Source organism: Sebastes fasciatus, chromosome 5 (genome assembly GCF_043250625.1).
Source record: "Sebastes fasciatus isolate fSebFas1 chromosome 5, fSebFas1.pri, whole genome shotgun sequence".
Taxonomy (NCBI): Eukaryota; Metazoa; Chordata; class Actinopteri; order Perciformes; family Sebastidae; genus Sebastes; species Sebastes fasciatus.
This window is the reverse complement of record NC_133799.1, coordinates 22,922,149-22,935,924: the sequence shown is the minus strand read 5'-3', so window position 1 is coordinate 22,935,924 and position 13,776 is coordinate 22,922,149. Positions and strand designations below refer to the sequence as shown.

Below are 13,776 nucleotides of genomic sequence, written 5' to 3'. Positions count from 1 at the left end.
TATTTCCTCGCCAAAATTTAGCGAAAGTTTGGAGTGTTATTTAACGTCCCTCGTAACAAGCTAGTATGACATGGTTGGTACCAATGGTTAGGTTTTTCTAGTTCCATATGATACCAGTATCTTCACTCTAGCTTTAAAACTGAGCCTGCTACAACCTAAAAATCGCAAGTTGCGCTAATCCGTTATTATCGTGTTACTTTGACAGCCCTAGTTTGAACAAAACTACTACTAATAATATGCTACTCATTATGAACTCAAGAGCATTCGTCCAAATAGAAGAGTGAATCAAAAGCACACAGGACAACCATCATAATAATGATAATAATTTATTTATTCAGGTAGAAGAAGAGTCTTTGGCAGTGAAGAACACAGGAACTGAGGGTGATTTAACGAGAACATTTTAAAGTGAAGTGCTGCGTGGAGACAAACGATCAGCCCATTAACACGTGAACCAGTTCTCCCAGAAGGGAAATGTAATATCAACCAGGGGAACATTAACTGGTTGCACAAATTGGCACGATAGCATGTAAGATCTGCAGGAGTGAGCTATAACTGAAAGGAGGAAAAAAATGACTCACAGGAGTGTTTATCTGCAAACGGTGTGTCGCTGTAATGTGACAGGTGAGAAGAGTGGCTGTGAAACTACGACGGTGCTGGAAACAGACGGGCGTTTACTGTGTGAAGAGGTGTTGTGTGTGCGTGATGAAGTGATGTGTCCCTAAGTAAAGATTTCCAAATGTATCACAGTAAAATCTGGCACTGGCTTTTTTTTATTTTTTATGACACTCTGAATTCATTAACGTCATCACTCTCTGATCTGGCGTTCATGTCTGGCCTGAATTGTGTTACGAAAACATATAAAAAGCAACAATTACAAACAAAAATAGTAATTCATTTAGCGAAGAGAGGGAGGAAACCACTTACAGAGCGGCTCGTTCACTCTTCTATATTCACATCCCATCGGCGTCTCCTACCAACTGACAAGTGCAACTCTATATAGTTCATATAATGAAGGGCAAAGAGGTACAAGGATGCATCAGTTTGAGACACTTTGCATGGCGTTTTCTATTCCAGGAAGTCAGTTCCCTCCTCATCTCTGGTCTTACATGTCTATTTTCTTCTTCTTCTTTTTTTCTTAAAATAAGTCTGAAAATGTGAGGATGTGAAAGAACGCCTTTCTGGATTAGAAAGTAGCACAGATTTCATCTCTGCACCCTAAAGATAGGGCAGGTAAGGCTATTTCAATAGTTGCTAAGGACTTGTTAAAACCAAGTAAGGGAACCAATCAGAATGCACGTAACATTCGTCACACAGCTCACAATATGAGAGGGGTTGAACACACATAGACACAGAGTGCACACTGTGCACGAGCCGGACATGGCAGGTAAACATGCCGGACTAGGGGAAAACAATGACATCACAGCTCCTGTCAATCAATTCATTAATTAACATCATTCAGAATACTATTAGAGGTCCATTCATTCATCGATAAAGGCAACACTGGACACTCTGGTCCACTTCTCCTTCTATTCCACCATCTGTCTTCTCTTTCTGCATTCATCACACCAGAAAAAGTGAATACTCAGCTACGCAGTCACATCACAGGACAAAAAGATTCAACATCAGAATACTGTTGGAGGTCAGGAGTTTGGTCTGCTCCCATAACATGTGCAAAAACCTGTAGTTGTAAAGAGTGGAGAGGCCACTAGGGGTCGCTGTTTCACTCCGTCACAGGCATTACTAGTAGAAGGTCAAGTCCCACTGGCACAGCAGTCAGTCACGCTACACATCCATGTTCCATGTTAAGGCGAAGGACAGGAAGGGATGGCACAGTTCAGGGTGAGACTAGAGTCAAGATAAGAGTCTAAATGGAGCTTTTTTTAAACAGTCTGAAGACTCCATCTGTTCCTTCTTGAGCTCCTCATCCATTCATCCCTCATCCAGCCTCTTCATCTAGAACAGTTCAAATCAAGTCCGTGCCCTGCATCATCCCTGGATTAGTGGTGTAAGGGCAAACCGCTGCAGTCCGGGGGTCACAGTGTGACCTTGCTGAGTCTGAGCGACAGGGTGGAGCGGTGCTGGGCGCGAGGGAGCGTGGAGCTACAGCGGCTTCGCAGCTGGACCGGCCGACTCGCCGAGCCTCGCACGCGCAGCAGGAAGTCAAAGTTAGCCGAAGTATTCATGGCGTAAAAGACGTTGGCGTTGTCGGGAATCACCAGTTCTGAAAGAACATACAGGGAGGGGGGAGAAAAAGCAGGAATTATGAGTATTGCTGCTATTATACTTTTAGTCAGCAGTACGTGTAATTAAAATGCTGATTTGCAAAATACAAAGGGTGTTTCATCATAGTGTTTCTTTTTTTGTTTTACAGTAACTGCTGCAACCGCTTCTGCTTCCTGTACTCACTGCACATATCTCACTTTGCCTTGGAATTTTACTATTTATGAACCATATGACGTGGGACAAATTAGCACAAGTTTCATCATACTTTTTGCCCAACATGGAGCTAGCTACCTCTGGTTGAGAAAAATGTAGGTCTGAATAATGAGAAAGGTATATGTGGTGGCCATTTATCGGACAATTCAGGGCCGCTTATGAGCCATTTACGCAGGCAAAAGAGTCCATTGTCCATGCAAAATGTATGTTTCTGATGATTTATTTAGCCAAAAGCAAGCAAGCAAACAAAGAACAAAGGAAACATGGATGTCGCTGCTTCTCTTGTTCTGGTAAAAAAAAACATAAGCCCACCCAGGTGCATGCTGGTCCTACATGCCTACCTAAACCGTGGGTGCCCACAGTGTTACCCAATTCATAAACAAAAGAAAACAAAATGAAAATACTAATTTATGCAAAATCTATATACCTAATACCTAGCAAAAGAAAACACTATCAAAAATCGAATCTAAATAAAGGAAACATCTAGAACAATAAATCAAAAAATACTACTTATTATTAGTAAAACAACTAAATACTAACAACAAATAAATAGCTCAAACAATCATCTAAAACCATCAAGAACCCCAGAGGTTACATGACAAAAAATAAAGAATGAGGCTCAATATAAACGTAAAGCCATGTTTTTTTTACCTCTCTCCTCAGAGATGACTTGTACCAGCTCGTATCCGTCCTCTGGCTCCACCTCCAGGTTGTGCTTTGCCATAGCTCTAGAAATTACAGCCGGAGTCTTGTCTTGATTGGTCAACTATTTAGGGAATAGACAAAAAAATTACTCATACAGGGTTTTATATATATATATATATATATATATATATATATATATATATTTATCATGTAAAAATGTAAACCTGCAGAAACACATATTTATTTACCAGTATGCTCTTGTAGAGGTTCCCGTTGCCGTGCTCCAGACTGACTCGTATGATGCATGCGTCCTGGGCCTGGGTGTTGTAAGCTGGGGTCTGACTCGGGGAGCCGGGGGACAGGGGTGTGAGGGAGGCGGAGCGTCTGTGGGTGCAGAGCGGCCCGGGGAGCGGGGGAGACGCAGGAGTCATGGAGACGCTGGCTGTGGACGAGCTGGTGTCCATGGAGTGGAGTGAATTACATGAGGAGGATTCAGATAGCTGAGGAAACACAGAACCAGAAGTTATATAAGGTGGATACGCAAAACTACAGCACAAATACACTGAACCATAATCTGATCATTAATGTGCAGCTACTGGAGACGAAAGGGAAGCGTGGAACAAAGTGACAGCTGCACGACTCAAAAGAGATAAATATAATTGTGTAATACTGGGATAATACTAATAAGACTTGTGGGAATTTTTTTTTTGAAAAAGATCAAATACTTTAATCAAAATGACGGCTTTTGGTGCAAATTGTGTAACCGAGGAATCGGTCGTTTTGGTCTGAGTCAACTAAGATTTCTTTAGTCGATTAGTCATTCTTTCATGCTGAATGATTAATTTCCAAGCAAGGTATGAGCACATTTCTGGTAAACACTAGATTTAAAGTGGTGCTTTTGTGTGATTCTTTGTGGAGAAACTCAGTTTCATAGATCTGTCGATTAAACCAACTAATCGATTATTTGATAAAATTGTTTGAGTTTTAGTCGATTAGGAATTTCTTTGGTGGAGGAAAGCCATAGTTTTGTCATTTTCTGACACATTAGGGCTTTGTTTCCAACATCAATGATTAGCTAGTAAGATCAATATGTCCTGAGACAGGATGGACATACAAGTATATATATATATATACATATATATATATATATATATAAAGACATGGCTCGATAAACAGTACGTATACATTTTTGTTATGTTTTCCATAATTTTGGCAGTTGCTATTTCCACTTGTGTTATGTGATTTTGTGGCTATGTAAACAATACACCATTAACATATTACGGTTTAAATTGTACAACTGCAATTTTAGTTATTAACAGCAAAGTGAATTGTACTACTTATTAAAGTATGAAAATGCCCCAACAGCTTCTTGGCTTTTCTAAAGCATACATGTTTAAAATATTGCTGATCGCCAGTAAAAAAAGCCAATATGAAAAAAATGTTAAGTCAAGGACTATGAGGGGTGGAAGAAACAGGTGATGAAAATGCATGTGAATTGAAAGCCATAAAAATGGATGTGAAATGAAAAATGTAGTGATAAATGTGATTAGATTAAAACAGCCGTGATACGATGACAACAGTAAGTAACAAAAACTGTCTGCTGTAAGGCTGTAAAGGAAAAATGTCAGCTGGTTGCTGTGAATGACGAATGATGAATGTAAGATGGTGAAAATGATGACTCATGGCTCTGCTTTCATCATATCACAACTGTTTTGGTCAAATCAACTTTAAATTAATCAAATCACTTGATAACTCACATGCATCTTCATCACCTCCATTTTTATCAATTCATTTTTGTTACTTCTACCCCTAACAAAGGATCATCCCCATCAGCAGACTGGTTTAATGTGATGCGTGACATTTTTGTAATGGAAAAATTAACATTTGCTTTGCGACTCAGGAAAGACATATTTGATGATAAATGTTGGAAAGAACTGTTTGAGTTTATAAAACACATAAAGAACTGATTTCAGTTAAAATAACACCAGTTGTATTGAAACCCCACCTGGTTCTCTGCTACACACTGACTCTTGTTTCCCTTTTTTGTTTGTTTTCTATTGACTGACTTGTATTGTCATGCTTTGTTTGGCTTCAAGAACAACAGTATACAATGTAAGATGTTTTGTGCATGTTGGCTTTCTACTCAAATACAGAGAAAATATATTTTTTTAAAAAGTGTTAAATTATTTCTGAGTGTTTGAGGAAACGTTTTGCCATTTTTCTTTTAGTCAAGGGGTGGATCCAAGGAATAGATTAATGACACTGGAGAAGGCCTCTCTTCAGCCACTAAGTATGACCAAAATGAACACACTTTCTTTATCTTTACCTTGTTTTGCTGGGAGTCGGAGGTGTGTGTGGGGGTGAGGCCCTCGCTGTCAGACGGGCTGCTGGAGTCACTGGAGGACACGCTGACCGAGTCCATGCTCTCTCCTGAGCTGCCAGTAGGAGGCGAGCGCGGCGTCTCTCTGACCGGAGAACTCGCTGCACTACTGTCTGGTCCAAGAAACAGCCTGGGAAGGAGCGGAAGTCACTTATTAGATAATCAAATAAACGGGTCACAGCAATTTAGTGCTTAAATAGGAGAGTGTGACAATACTTAATTTCTGACATTTAAAACTTGACCCTCCTCCTCCATGAGGTTCTATTAACATCATTAACATTGTCTGGATGTACTCACAGGCTGAGTCTCTTCACCATGCTTTTCCGAGGTTTGGGTGAGGTCGGACTGCTGTCGCCAAGACCTTCAATGTCACAGGACAGGGCGTAGCTGCAAGAGAGAACATTGATAATAAACCTTAGACATCATAAAACACTGACAAATCATTTTGCGAAGTGGTTTTGTAAGAGAGAGAGAGAGAGGAGAAAGAGAAAGTCAGAGAGGACGAGAAGAGAAGAGAGTTCACGGAGCAAAAAGTATAATAGATCAGTAGGGAGTGAAGACCCGGCGTGAGAACAGCAGCTTCTATTGTGTGTTGGTGAACAATAGGTCCAACAGGCCGTGACCTCAGGCAGTAATTTGCCTTGTCTAATGGATAACGGTGCAGTCAAGAAAGGAGGTATTGTGAGTGAAGCAGCAGTACCTTTCCTCCTCGCTGAGCTGAGCCTGGCTCTTAAACCAGCGGAGGAAGGCCGGATCCCGAGTCAGACAATAGCTGTTACAGGCCGACTGGAGCAGCTTGATCTGAGCGATAACCTCGAACTCCTGCAGAGAGAAAGTTACCAACGTTAGATCTGTTTTACTTCATACATATACGTGTGATGATTGTCAGAAGAGGCCGCTTGTAGCTACACTCACCCTGCGTCTCTTCTCAAAGTTGTTGAGACCACCCTGCAAAGGACACAAAGAGCACGCTGTCAGATACATCACATACCGACCAGCTGCTTAGACAAACAGCGTTAGGTGGACCGCTCCGACAAAATTCCTCACGCACTCATGGAAACTTACGCCCCGGTTCCTGACAGCGGTTACACAGACAGACTCTCAGATCTGCAGAGCTGTGTAAACTCGCGGACACATGCGCTCAAATATCAAAACACACCCACACACACACACATTCAGCAGGATTTTTTCTTACCTCTACTAGGTCAGGCAGCGCCGTATCCAGCATGGTCAGGTCAGTTAGGAAAGTCCCCAAGTAGGGTATCGTTCCCTGCATGGCTCCCTGCGGAGAAGGTTTAAAGGTCCCATATTGTAAAAAGTGACATTGTTTCATTGCTTTTATATTATAAAGCAGGTTTAAGTTCTATATAAATACTGTGAAAGTATCAAAACTCTTAATCCACAGAGAAATACACACACACCCCGTATTCAGAAACTGAGCTTTTTGAAACAAGCCGACAGGATTTCTGTCCATTTGTGATGTCATAAATCTACAATATTTAGACCATTTCAAAGTTTTAAACGTAAAAAGAATCTAAATGGGTCCCAGTTTATTTCCTGTTGCAGTGTATGTGAATGGCATCAGCTGACAGGAAGTAAACATGGACCCGAGCTGTTGCCTAGCAACGCAATTCCGTTGCAATTCCATTGAAATGTACTAAAACGGAGCCTGAGGGTGAATACAGGTACTGTATATTCAAGCAGACAGCATGAGGAAAATAAAGTTTTTTTTAAAACATTAAAGTATGTAAACATGTTCTAGTAGAACCCAAAATACAACCTGAACATGAGCAAGATATGTCCCCTTTAAATAAATGTTTTTAAGGATGCCACAGTAAAGCCAGAGACTAATTTACAATGTGATTTACAGATGCCAGGGTGGGTTCTTAATGTAAATACAGCACATAGTGCACTGAGTAAACAAAGCTTCATCACACTGGAGAGGCTTGAATTCCCTTTACAGTACATTGCTTTAGAGGAATGTGTTGTTTTAAATTAGAAAGCTCGCTTTTAACTCTCTTTGAAAGTGATCCACTTGTCTGCAGAAGCTCTTAGCTAGCCGCTCTTTGTCTCACCATTTCCTTCTGCAGCAGTAGTCTCTTGTGGGTTCGTTTCTGGTGCTCCTTGGCACAACTCTCCATGCTGGCAAACTTTGAAGTGCCTTCCTGTAGGGCAAACAGAAAAATATAATACAGCTTCAGTCCTCCAGATTCTCACAAGTGAATGTTTTTTATAATTTCCAGATGAAGTCTGTGTGAGGAACATCTGCACGCTTTAAAATAGGGCTGTCCTCGACCAAAGAATTTCTGAGTTGACTAATCGATTAGTAATCTTAGTGATCGGTAATCGACAGATCTGTGAAGTTTCTCCACAAAGAATCACACAAAATCACCACTTTAAATCTTGTGCTTACCAGAGATGTGCTCATAGGTTTCTTGGAAATTAGTCATTCAGCATGAAAAATGACTAATCGACTAAAGAATCTTAGTCGACTATAAGACCTGACTAACTGACGCTTCTAACATGATGACGGTTATTGCAACACACGTTGTTAATCCTACAAAAGAGGGGACAGTTTTGATGGACAGACACACTGATATTGTTCATTTCCAAGTTTTAAGGCTGTCCTTGACCCCTCGACCAAAGAAATTCTTAGTCGACTAACAGTCATACGATTTTTGTCGACTAATCGATTTAATCGACAGATCTGTAAAACTCCACAAAGACTCACACAAAAGCACCACTTTAAATCTGGTGTTTATCATAAGTTTCTTGGAAATTAGTCATTCATCATGAAAAAAGCATAAAAAAACAACTAATTGACAAAGTCATTTTAGTCGACTCAGACCAAAACGACCAATTAGTCGATCAACTAAACTGGGATTTTTTTTTTTACAAAGGATACTAAATATACTAATTCATAACTTCACAGATCCCTCAGACATTAAATAAACGTTGAAGTTAGAGCTCACCCTCATGAGGAGCTCTCTGCTGGTCAGGTAGTTGTTGTGATCGGAGAAAATGTCCGACAGTTCCTCGAACGTCTGCATGCTGTCTCTGTGTGAAGCACAGATTCATGTTAGCCGAGAGTAACGGACATATCAGCTAAAACACATTTGCAAAATAAACACCCCAGAGATGCTGTTGAATCAGGACTTACTTGTGCACGCAGGCCCAGGCCCTTTTCAGCCTGTACAGAGGGTTGGACTGCAGCGCAGACACGATGGCTCGCAGAGACGAGAAGTTTTTGCGTATTCGACACTCCTGTTAGGAGACACAAGGTCGGTCACGACTTGGTCCATTTTAGGGGAAGGTTTATAGATGAGTGTGTGTGTGTGTGTGTGTGTGTGTGTTTCTGCCAACCTGAGCGATGTCTATCCAGCGCTGGATGACCCGCGCTCTGACATGCGGTCTGATTTGTCTGTGTTTCAGCACCGTGCTGACCACGCAGGCCGCCACGGCGTTAAACTGCGTGATGGTGGCGCGAACACTGGGGGCGCTGTGCTTGTTGTCCTTCTTGTCCCTCTGAGACCAGATGGAGCCGAGGCAGTGGTGGGGCACGACCTTTTTAAAGAGGAGCTGGAGCAGAACAACAGGCTGATGTTAGTATGACGACACTGACGAAACATGGCAGGGATGTGACCTGCGTGACCTTTTCCACTGCTACACAACACACACGCTGCCAGTAAACCCGTTTCCATCTCATTTCCCTCCACTTACCGCATCCATGTAGGTCAGCTGCTCAGCCACCATGTCGGCGTCAAACGACAGGAAGTCCTCCTGGAGCTCGATCTCCACTTCCTCCTCTTCCCCCAGACAGAAAGAGCTGTTGCCGTGGAAACCAGCTGAAAGCAGGCAAAAACAGATGATTTTACTCAGAGGAAATTTGATACTTAAGATGAAAAAATACACAGCACTGTACAGAGCAAAGAACTATACGCTATTAAAAGACACTTTGTTAGTTACCTTCAGGTTCGTCCATGCCGGCCTGACTCTGCAGCTGCTCCAGCAGACCCTCCGCCCGCCTCAGAGCCTCGGAGCCGGGCACGACCCTGCGCAGGTAGTCCATCAGTCTGTGGAGACAGGGGTATTCTGGCGGCTCCTGGAAGTCCTCGGGACAGTGGTCCAACCAGGCGCGCAGGATAGAGGCCAAGGCGCTGTGGAGACAGCAGGGAAAGATTAGAGAGTGTAAGAGGAGCTGGCAATGAGAGAAGGACAGGTGTGCGAAATTTGTTTTAACGCCACTAATTTCTCAGTTTTAAAACTAAAGTGAAGATACTGGCATCATATGAAACTAGAAAACCTAAGGAATCCAATGGTACCAACAATGTCATACTAGCCTGTCGCAAAGGAGGTTAAATAACGCTCCAAACTTGTCCTAGATTTTCGCGAGGGAATACTGTCTTGGCCATTTTCAAAGGGGTCCCTTGACCTCTGACCTCAAGATATGTGAATGAAAATGGGTTGTATGGGTACCCACAAGTCTCCCCTTTACAGACATGCCCACTTTATGATAATCACATGCAGTTTAGGGCAAGTCATAGTCAAGTCAGCACACTGACAACTGTTGTTGCCTGTTGGGCTGCAGTTTACCATGTTATGATTTGAGCATATTTTTTATGCTAAATGCAGTACCTGTGAGGGTTTCTGGACAATATTTGTCATTGTTTTGTGTTGTTAATTGATTTCCAATAATAAAAATATATATACATTTACATAAAGCAGCATATTTACCCACTCCCATGTTGATAAGAGTATTAAATACTTGACAAATCTCCCTTTAAGGTACATTTTGAACAGGAAAAAAATGTGCGATTAATCGCGATTAACTATTTTAATAGATTGACAGCCCTAAAAAAATCTATTGAAAGCTGTCCATCTGGAACTGGTAGTGATGAATATATAAAAATGTATCTCACCTTCGGATGGCTCCATTGGTTCCAGAGCCTTTGCATTTGCCTGTGTCTTGCTCGTTCTCCTCCACACTTCCATACCTGCAACAGAAAATAAGGAGATATTGAAAATAACGCTCGTCGATGCATTGTTTTAGCTTTCTGCAACACCTTGCTCCGGCCCTTACCTGTCTAACAGCAGCTTCAGTACAGTCTGTGTGCTGGCGAAGGCTCTGTAGGTGGAGAGGAAGATGGAGGTGTAGGTGAGGTCGTTGTCTCCAAACGCCGTCAGTAACGTCTCCACCAGACGCTCCAGCGTTCCAGCACGGATGCTTCGGATTTTGCAGGTCTCCAGCTGGCTCACGGTGTGGCCGGGAGGCAGACGATCCCCCTCCGCCTAAACACACAAGCACAACACATATGTTTTTACACTGTTAATCCAGTGTGAACTGAACTGAGGAGCGCTGGTATGCACTGCAGTGACTTGGTTGCTGCTTCCAAAGCTTTTCTTTACTTAGAAGTGGGACAATTCATCCAAAGATAAAGATGGGGAGAGGGGAGACATGCAAGTTCCTTTATATACAATGCATTGCAAGATCATAAACAAGTAGATATGAGCTGTATAAAAAAAGGGCTAAAATAAAGAGCTATGGATGGAAATAGCTGAGGACATCCGGGACAAGGTCCTGGATTATGTTCATATCTGTTCTTTGAATGCCAGGAAATGTTTGATAAAGTTTAAAATTGTACACAGGTTGCATTACTCGAAGGTAAAGCTACATGAAATCTTCCCAGAAAATTTCACAGATTTGCAAGAAATGCAACCAAGCAGAGACAGATTTACTTCATAGCTATGCTTTATGCCCTAAGTTACAAGATTTTTGCAATATTTTCATTCTTTTCGAAGATTTTTAAAGTTCAAATAAGACCAGATCCACTTTTGGTTAAACTGAGAGCATCCAAAAGCTCTAAAAACTAGCATCATTTCCTGTCCAATGGTCTCCTTTGTGCAAATAAACTGATCTTATTGTTCTGGAAAAAGAAATAAGTACCGACGTTTAAATCCTGGATAACATCACTGATGGATACCCTCCACCTGGAAAGGATCCGGCATATCCTTAATGACAGACTGGACGTATTTAAAAGGATTTGGAGACTGATTTCTTGAAAGGTTTACTTGATTTGTGCGTCTTAGGGCGATGTATGTGCGTTTACTTTTTTATTTATTAATTCTTTCACGTGTCTCTTTTGTCCCGTTTTGCCTTTATTCCCTGCTATTGTTTGTCTTTTTGATGTTAATATCTGAGACAGAGGGCTGTATTACTGATGTGCACATGCTCCCCAATAAGAAAGTAAAGATGGAGAGAGGGCGGAGGAAACGGCAAGGACAATCAGAACCTATATTTAATTCTGATTTCCCCAGATGTGTCCGACTATTGTGCCTACAGGGAAATAGACTGCGAGGTTACAAAGCAGGAGAGTAGAGGAGGAGGAGGAGGAGGAGGTGGCACAGACGTGGGGAGAAGGAGACCTTGGTGAAGTTAGCACGCTACAACAGGAAACGCTCCAATCTGCTTTTAATCACAGCGGCAGGCCCCTCCTCCTCCTCCTCCTCCTCCTCCTCCACCGCCGCTCCAGACAGACAGACGGAGAGGAGGACGGCCAAGTTCTCCCACCACTCCCCTCTGATAACAACTAACAAGAAATACCACTATTTGTCTCACTGTACAGTCACACACAAACACAGGCTTTGATTTCACAATTAGAAAAACACTGAATTTGCAAACACACATCAGTGTAAATCCCCCTGAATGCACAGTAATTGCTGTTATTCGCTGACAATGTGAGTGTTTATAGTAAATACACTGATGCCTCAATACTCTCTCTATTCTACTCCACTCAATAGACAGCACTGTATAAACCGTCCATGTTGTTTTAATTAGCTCGAATACAGTTGGCAGCTCATACTGTCGATACATCAATACAGTCTTAAAGCCTCAGAGCTGTTATCTATTTCTTCTTTTATGTGCCAAACCCCCATCGCCAATGCCGAGCACAAAGAGCCGATACAAACAAACCAACATCCTGATTTTTTGTTGTTGTTGTTGTAAACAAAGGCTTCTACGCTGGGGGTCACACATTCCTTTAGTAGAGAACACACAAACATAATGCCCTAATTGGCCCTTCTGTGCAGTGTAATAGTACACCATATAACATCTTATTATGCTGATATAAACAGCACAGTGAAGGGAAAAGCAATGATTAAAAAAATGCACGACTCAAGGAAAAGCCTTTCCCAGCGTTTTATAAAACACCGAGCAGTTTTGTTGGCAGCAGCCGGGAAAGTCAGGAAATCACATGCTTCGGCTAAACAGTCCAGGTCTGGTGAAAGGCAGCGAAAAGGTGTCGTCTAAACGGGGAGATTTATGGCTCAGATGTTAAAACAACAGAGCACAATGCTGAGAGAGACGCCCCGCTATGGAACCACACCGTCTGCTTTAAACAATAGAGATTAGGCTCTGTTTTTATGCTCAGCAGTCTGCACACACAGGATTGCTTTTATAAAACCCATCTACAAAAATTCCAAAGGAGGAGACTGTTCCACTCTGGGTATAAATCAGCAGTTCAACAGGTTAAGAGAGTGGAAAAAGTAGCGTCAGGTTTTCATTTGTACAATCTGTTTTAGTGGTCTCTTCTTTGAGAGAACTTCTGTCCCACTGTGAGGTATTGGTTATGCCCACTCACCCCGAGCCATCTTGCTCCCTTGTTGGCCGCCTGCTGAATCTGAACCCTCTTCAGTGTCACGTTGTAGATGGCTCCTTCCTCCACTTCCTCCCCCCAGTCCTGCACCGAGCTCTGCAACGACATTAAGAAGGAAAATGTTACACACACTGTCATTAAACTGTTGGTGGTACTTGTTGTTAGATATTTTGACTCGAGCTTTCTGTTGCACGATCTCACGGTGCTCAGGGAAAGACCGTAATGGATTTAGGTCATGTGTACAGTACTTAGGTGCAACGTACGTCTGTTTGTGCAGACATACCACATTTTAAGGTATATTGTATATCGACATGCATGTTTCCATATTATTATTTGCATGCTAGGTATTGTTATGTACATGCACAATATACCATGAATCAATTTTAATTGTTTTGGAACTACATCTGTAAATGTTTACATGTTCTTTTCTGTCAACTAATAAAAAGTTGTTCACAAAAAGAAGAAGAGGAGAGGATCGGATAAAAACATATAACTATTTCCTGTAAATAACTGCAGGGCTGCAGAACTCCTAAGTGTCATTTAACAAAATAGGAACTGACATTTTTGGAAACTTCTTTGAGAAAAGCAGAAGGAAGCATCAGAAACAAAACACAGAAACACAACCACAGCACTCAAACAAACTAGTAAAAGAAGGACTTAAAG

The 13,776-nt window shown here is 41.9% G+C and overlaps 1 protein-coding gene across 2 annotated transcripts in view; it reads right to left on the bottom strand.

The window, feature by feature from the left end:
- Positions 1 to 310: 310 nt before the first annotated feature.
- rgl1 (ral guanine nucleotide dissociation stimulator-like 1) overlaps positions 311 to 13,776 on the bottom strand; it is a 30,275-nt gene continuing 16,809 nt past the window's right edge. For both annotated transcript variants that reach the window (XM_074635855.1, XM_074635856.1), the window contains exons 2-18: positions 13,099 to 13,209; positions 10,542 to 10,750; positions 10,381 to 10,455; positions 9,428 to 9,618; positions 9,182 to 9,306; positions 8,825 to 9,040; positions 8,622 to 8,725; positions 8,434 to 8,518; positions 7,537 to 7,626; positions 6,657 to 6,743; positions 6,377 to 6,409; positions 6,162 to 6,283; positions 5,759 to 5,848; positions 5,408 to 5,591; positions 3,330 to 3,581; positions 3,088 to 3,202; positions 311 to 2,221 (exon numbers count right to left, since the gene is read on the bottom strand). In XM_074635855.1, coding sequence (XP_074491956.1) covers positions 2,034 to 2,221; positions 3,088 to 3,202; positions 3,330 to 3,581; positions 5,408 to 5,591; positions 5,759 to 5,848; positions 6,162 to 6,283; positions 6,377 to 6,409; positions 6,657 to 6,743; positions 7,537 to 7,626; positions 8,434 to 8,518; positions 8,622 to 8,725; positions 8,825 to 9,040; positions 9,182 to 9,306; positions 9,428 to 9,618; positions 10,381 to 10,455; positions 10,542 to 10,750; positions 13,099 to 13,209 — 2,277 coding nt within the window. In that variant the 3' untranslated portion in view covers positions 311 to 2,033. The remainder of the gene's footprint in view (positions 2,222 to 3,087; positions 3,203 to 3,329; positions 3,582 to 5,407; positions 5,592 to 5,758; positions 5,849 to 6,161; positions 6,284 to 6,376; positions 6,410 to 6,656; positions 6,744 to 7,536; positions 7,627 to 8,433; positions 8,519 to 8,621; positions 8,726 to 8,824; positions 9,041 to 9,181; positions 9,307 to 9,427; positions 9,619 to 10,380; positions 10,456 to 10,541; positions 10,751 to 13,098; positions 13,210 to 13,776) is intronic.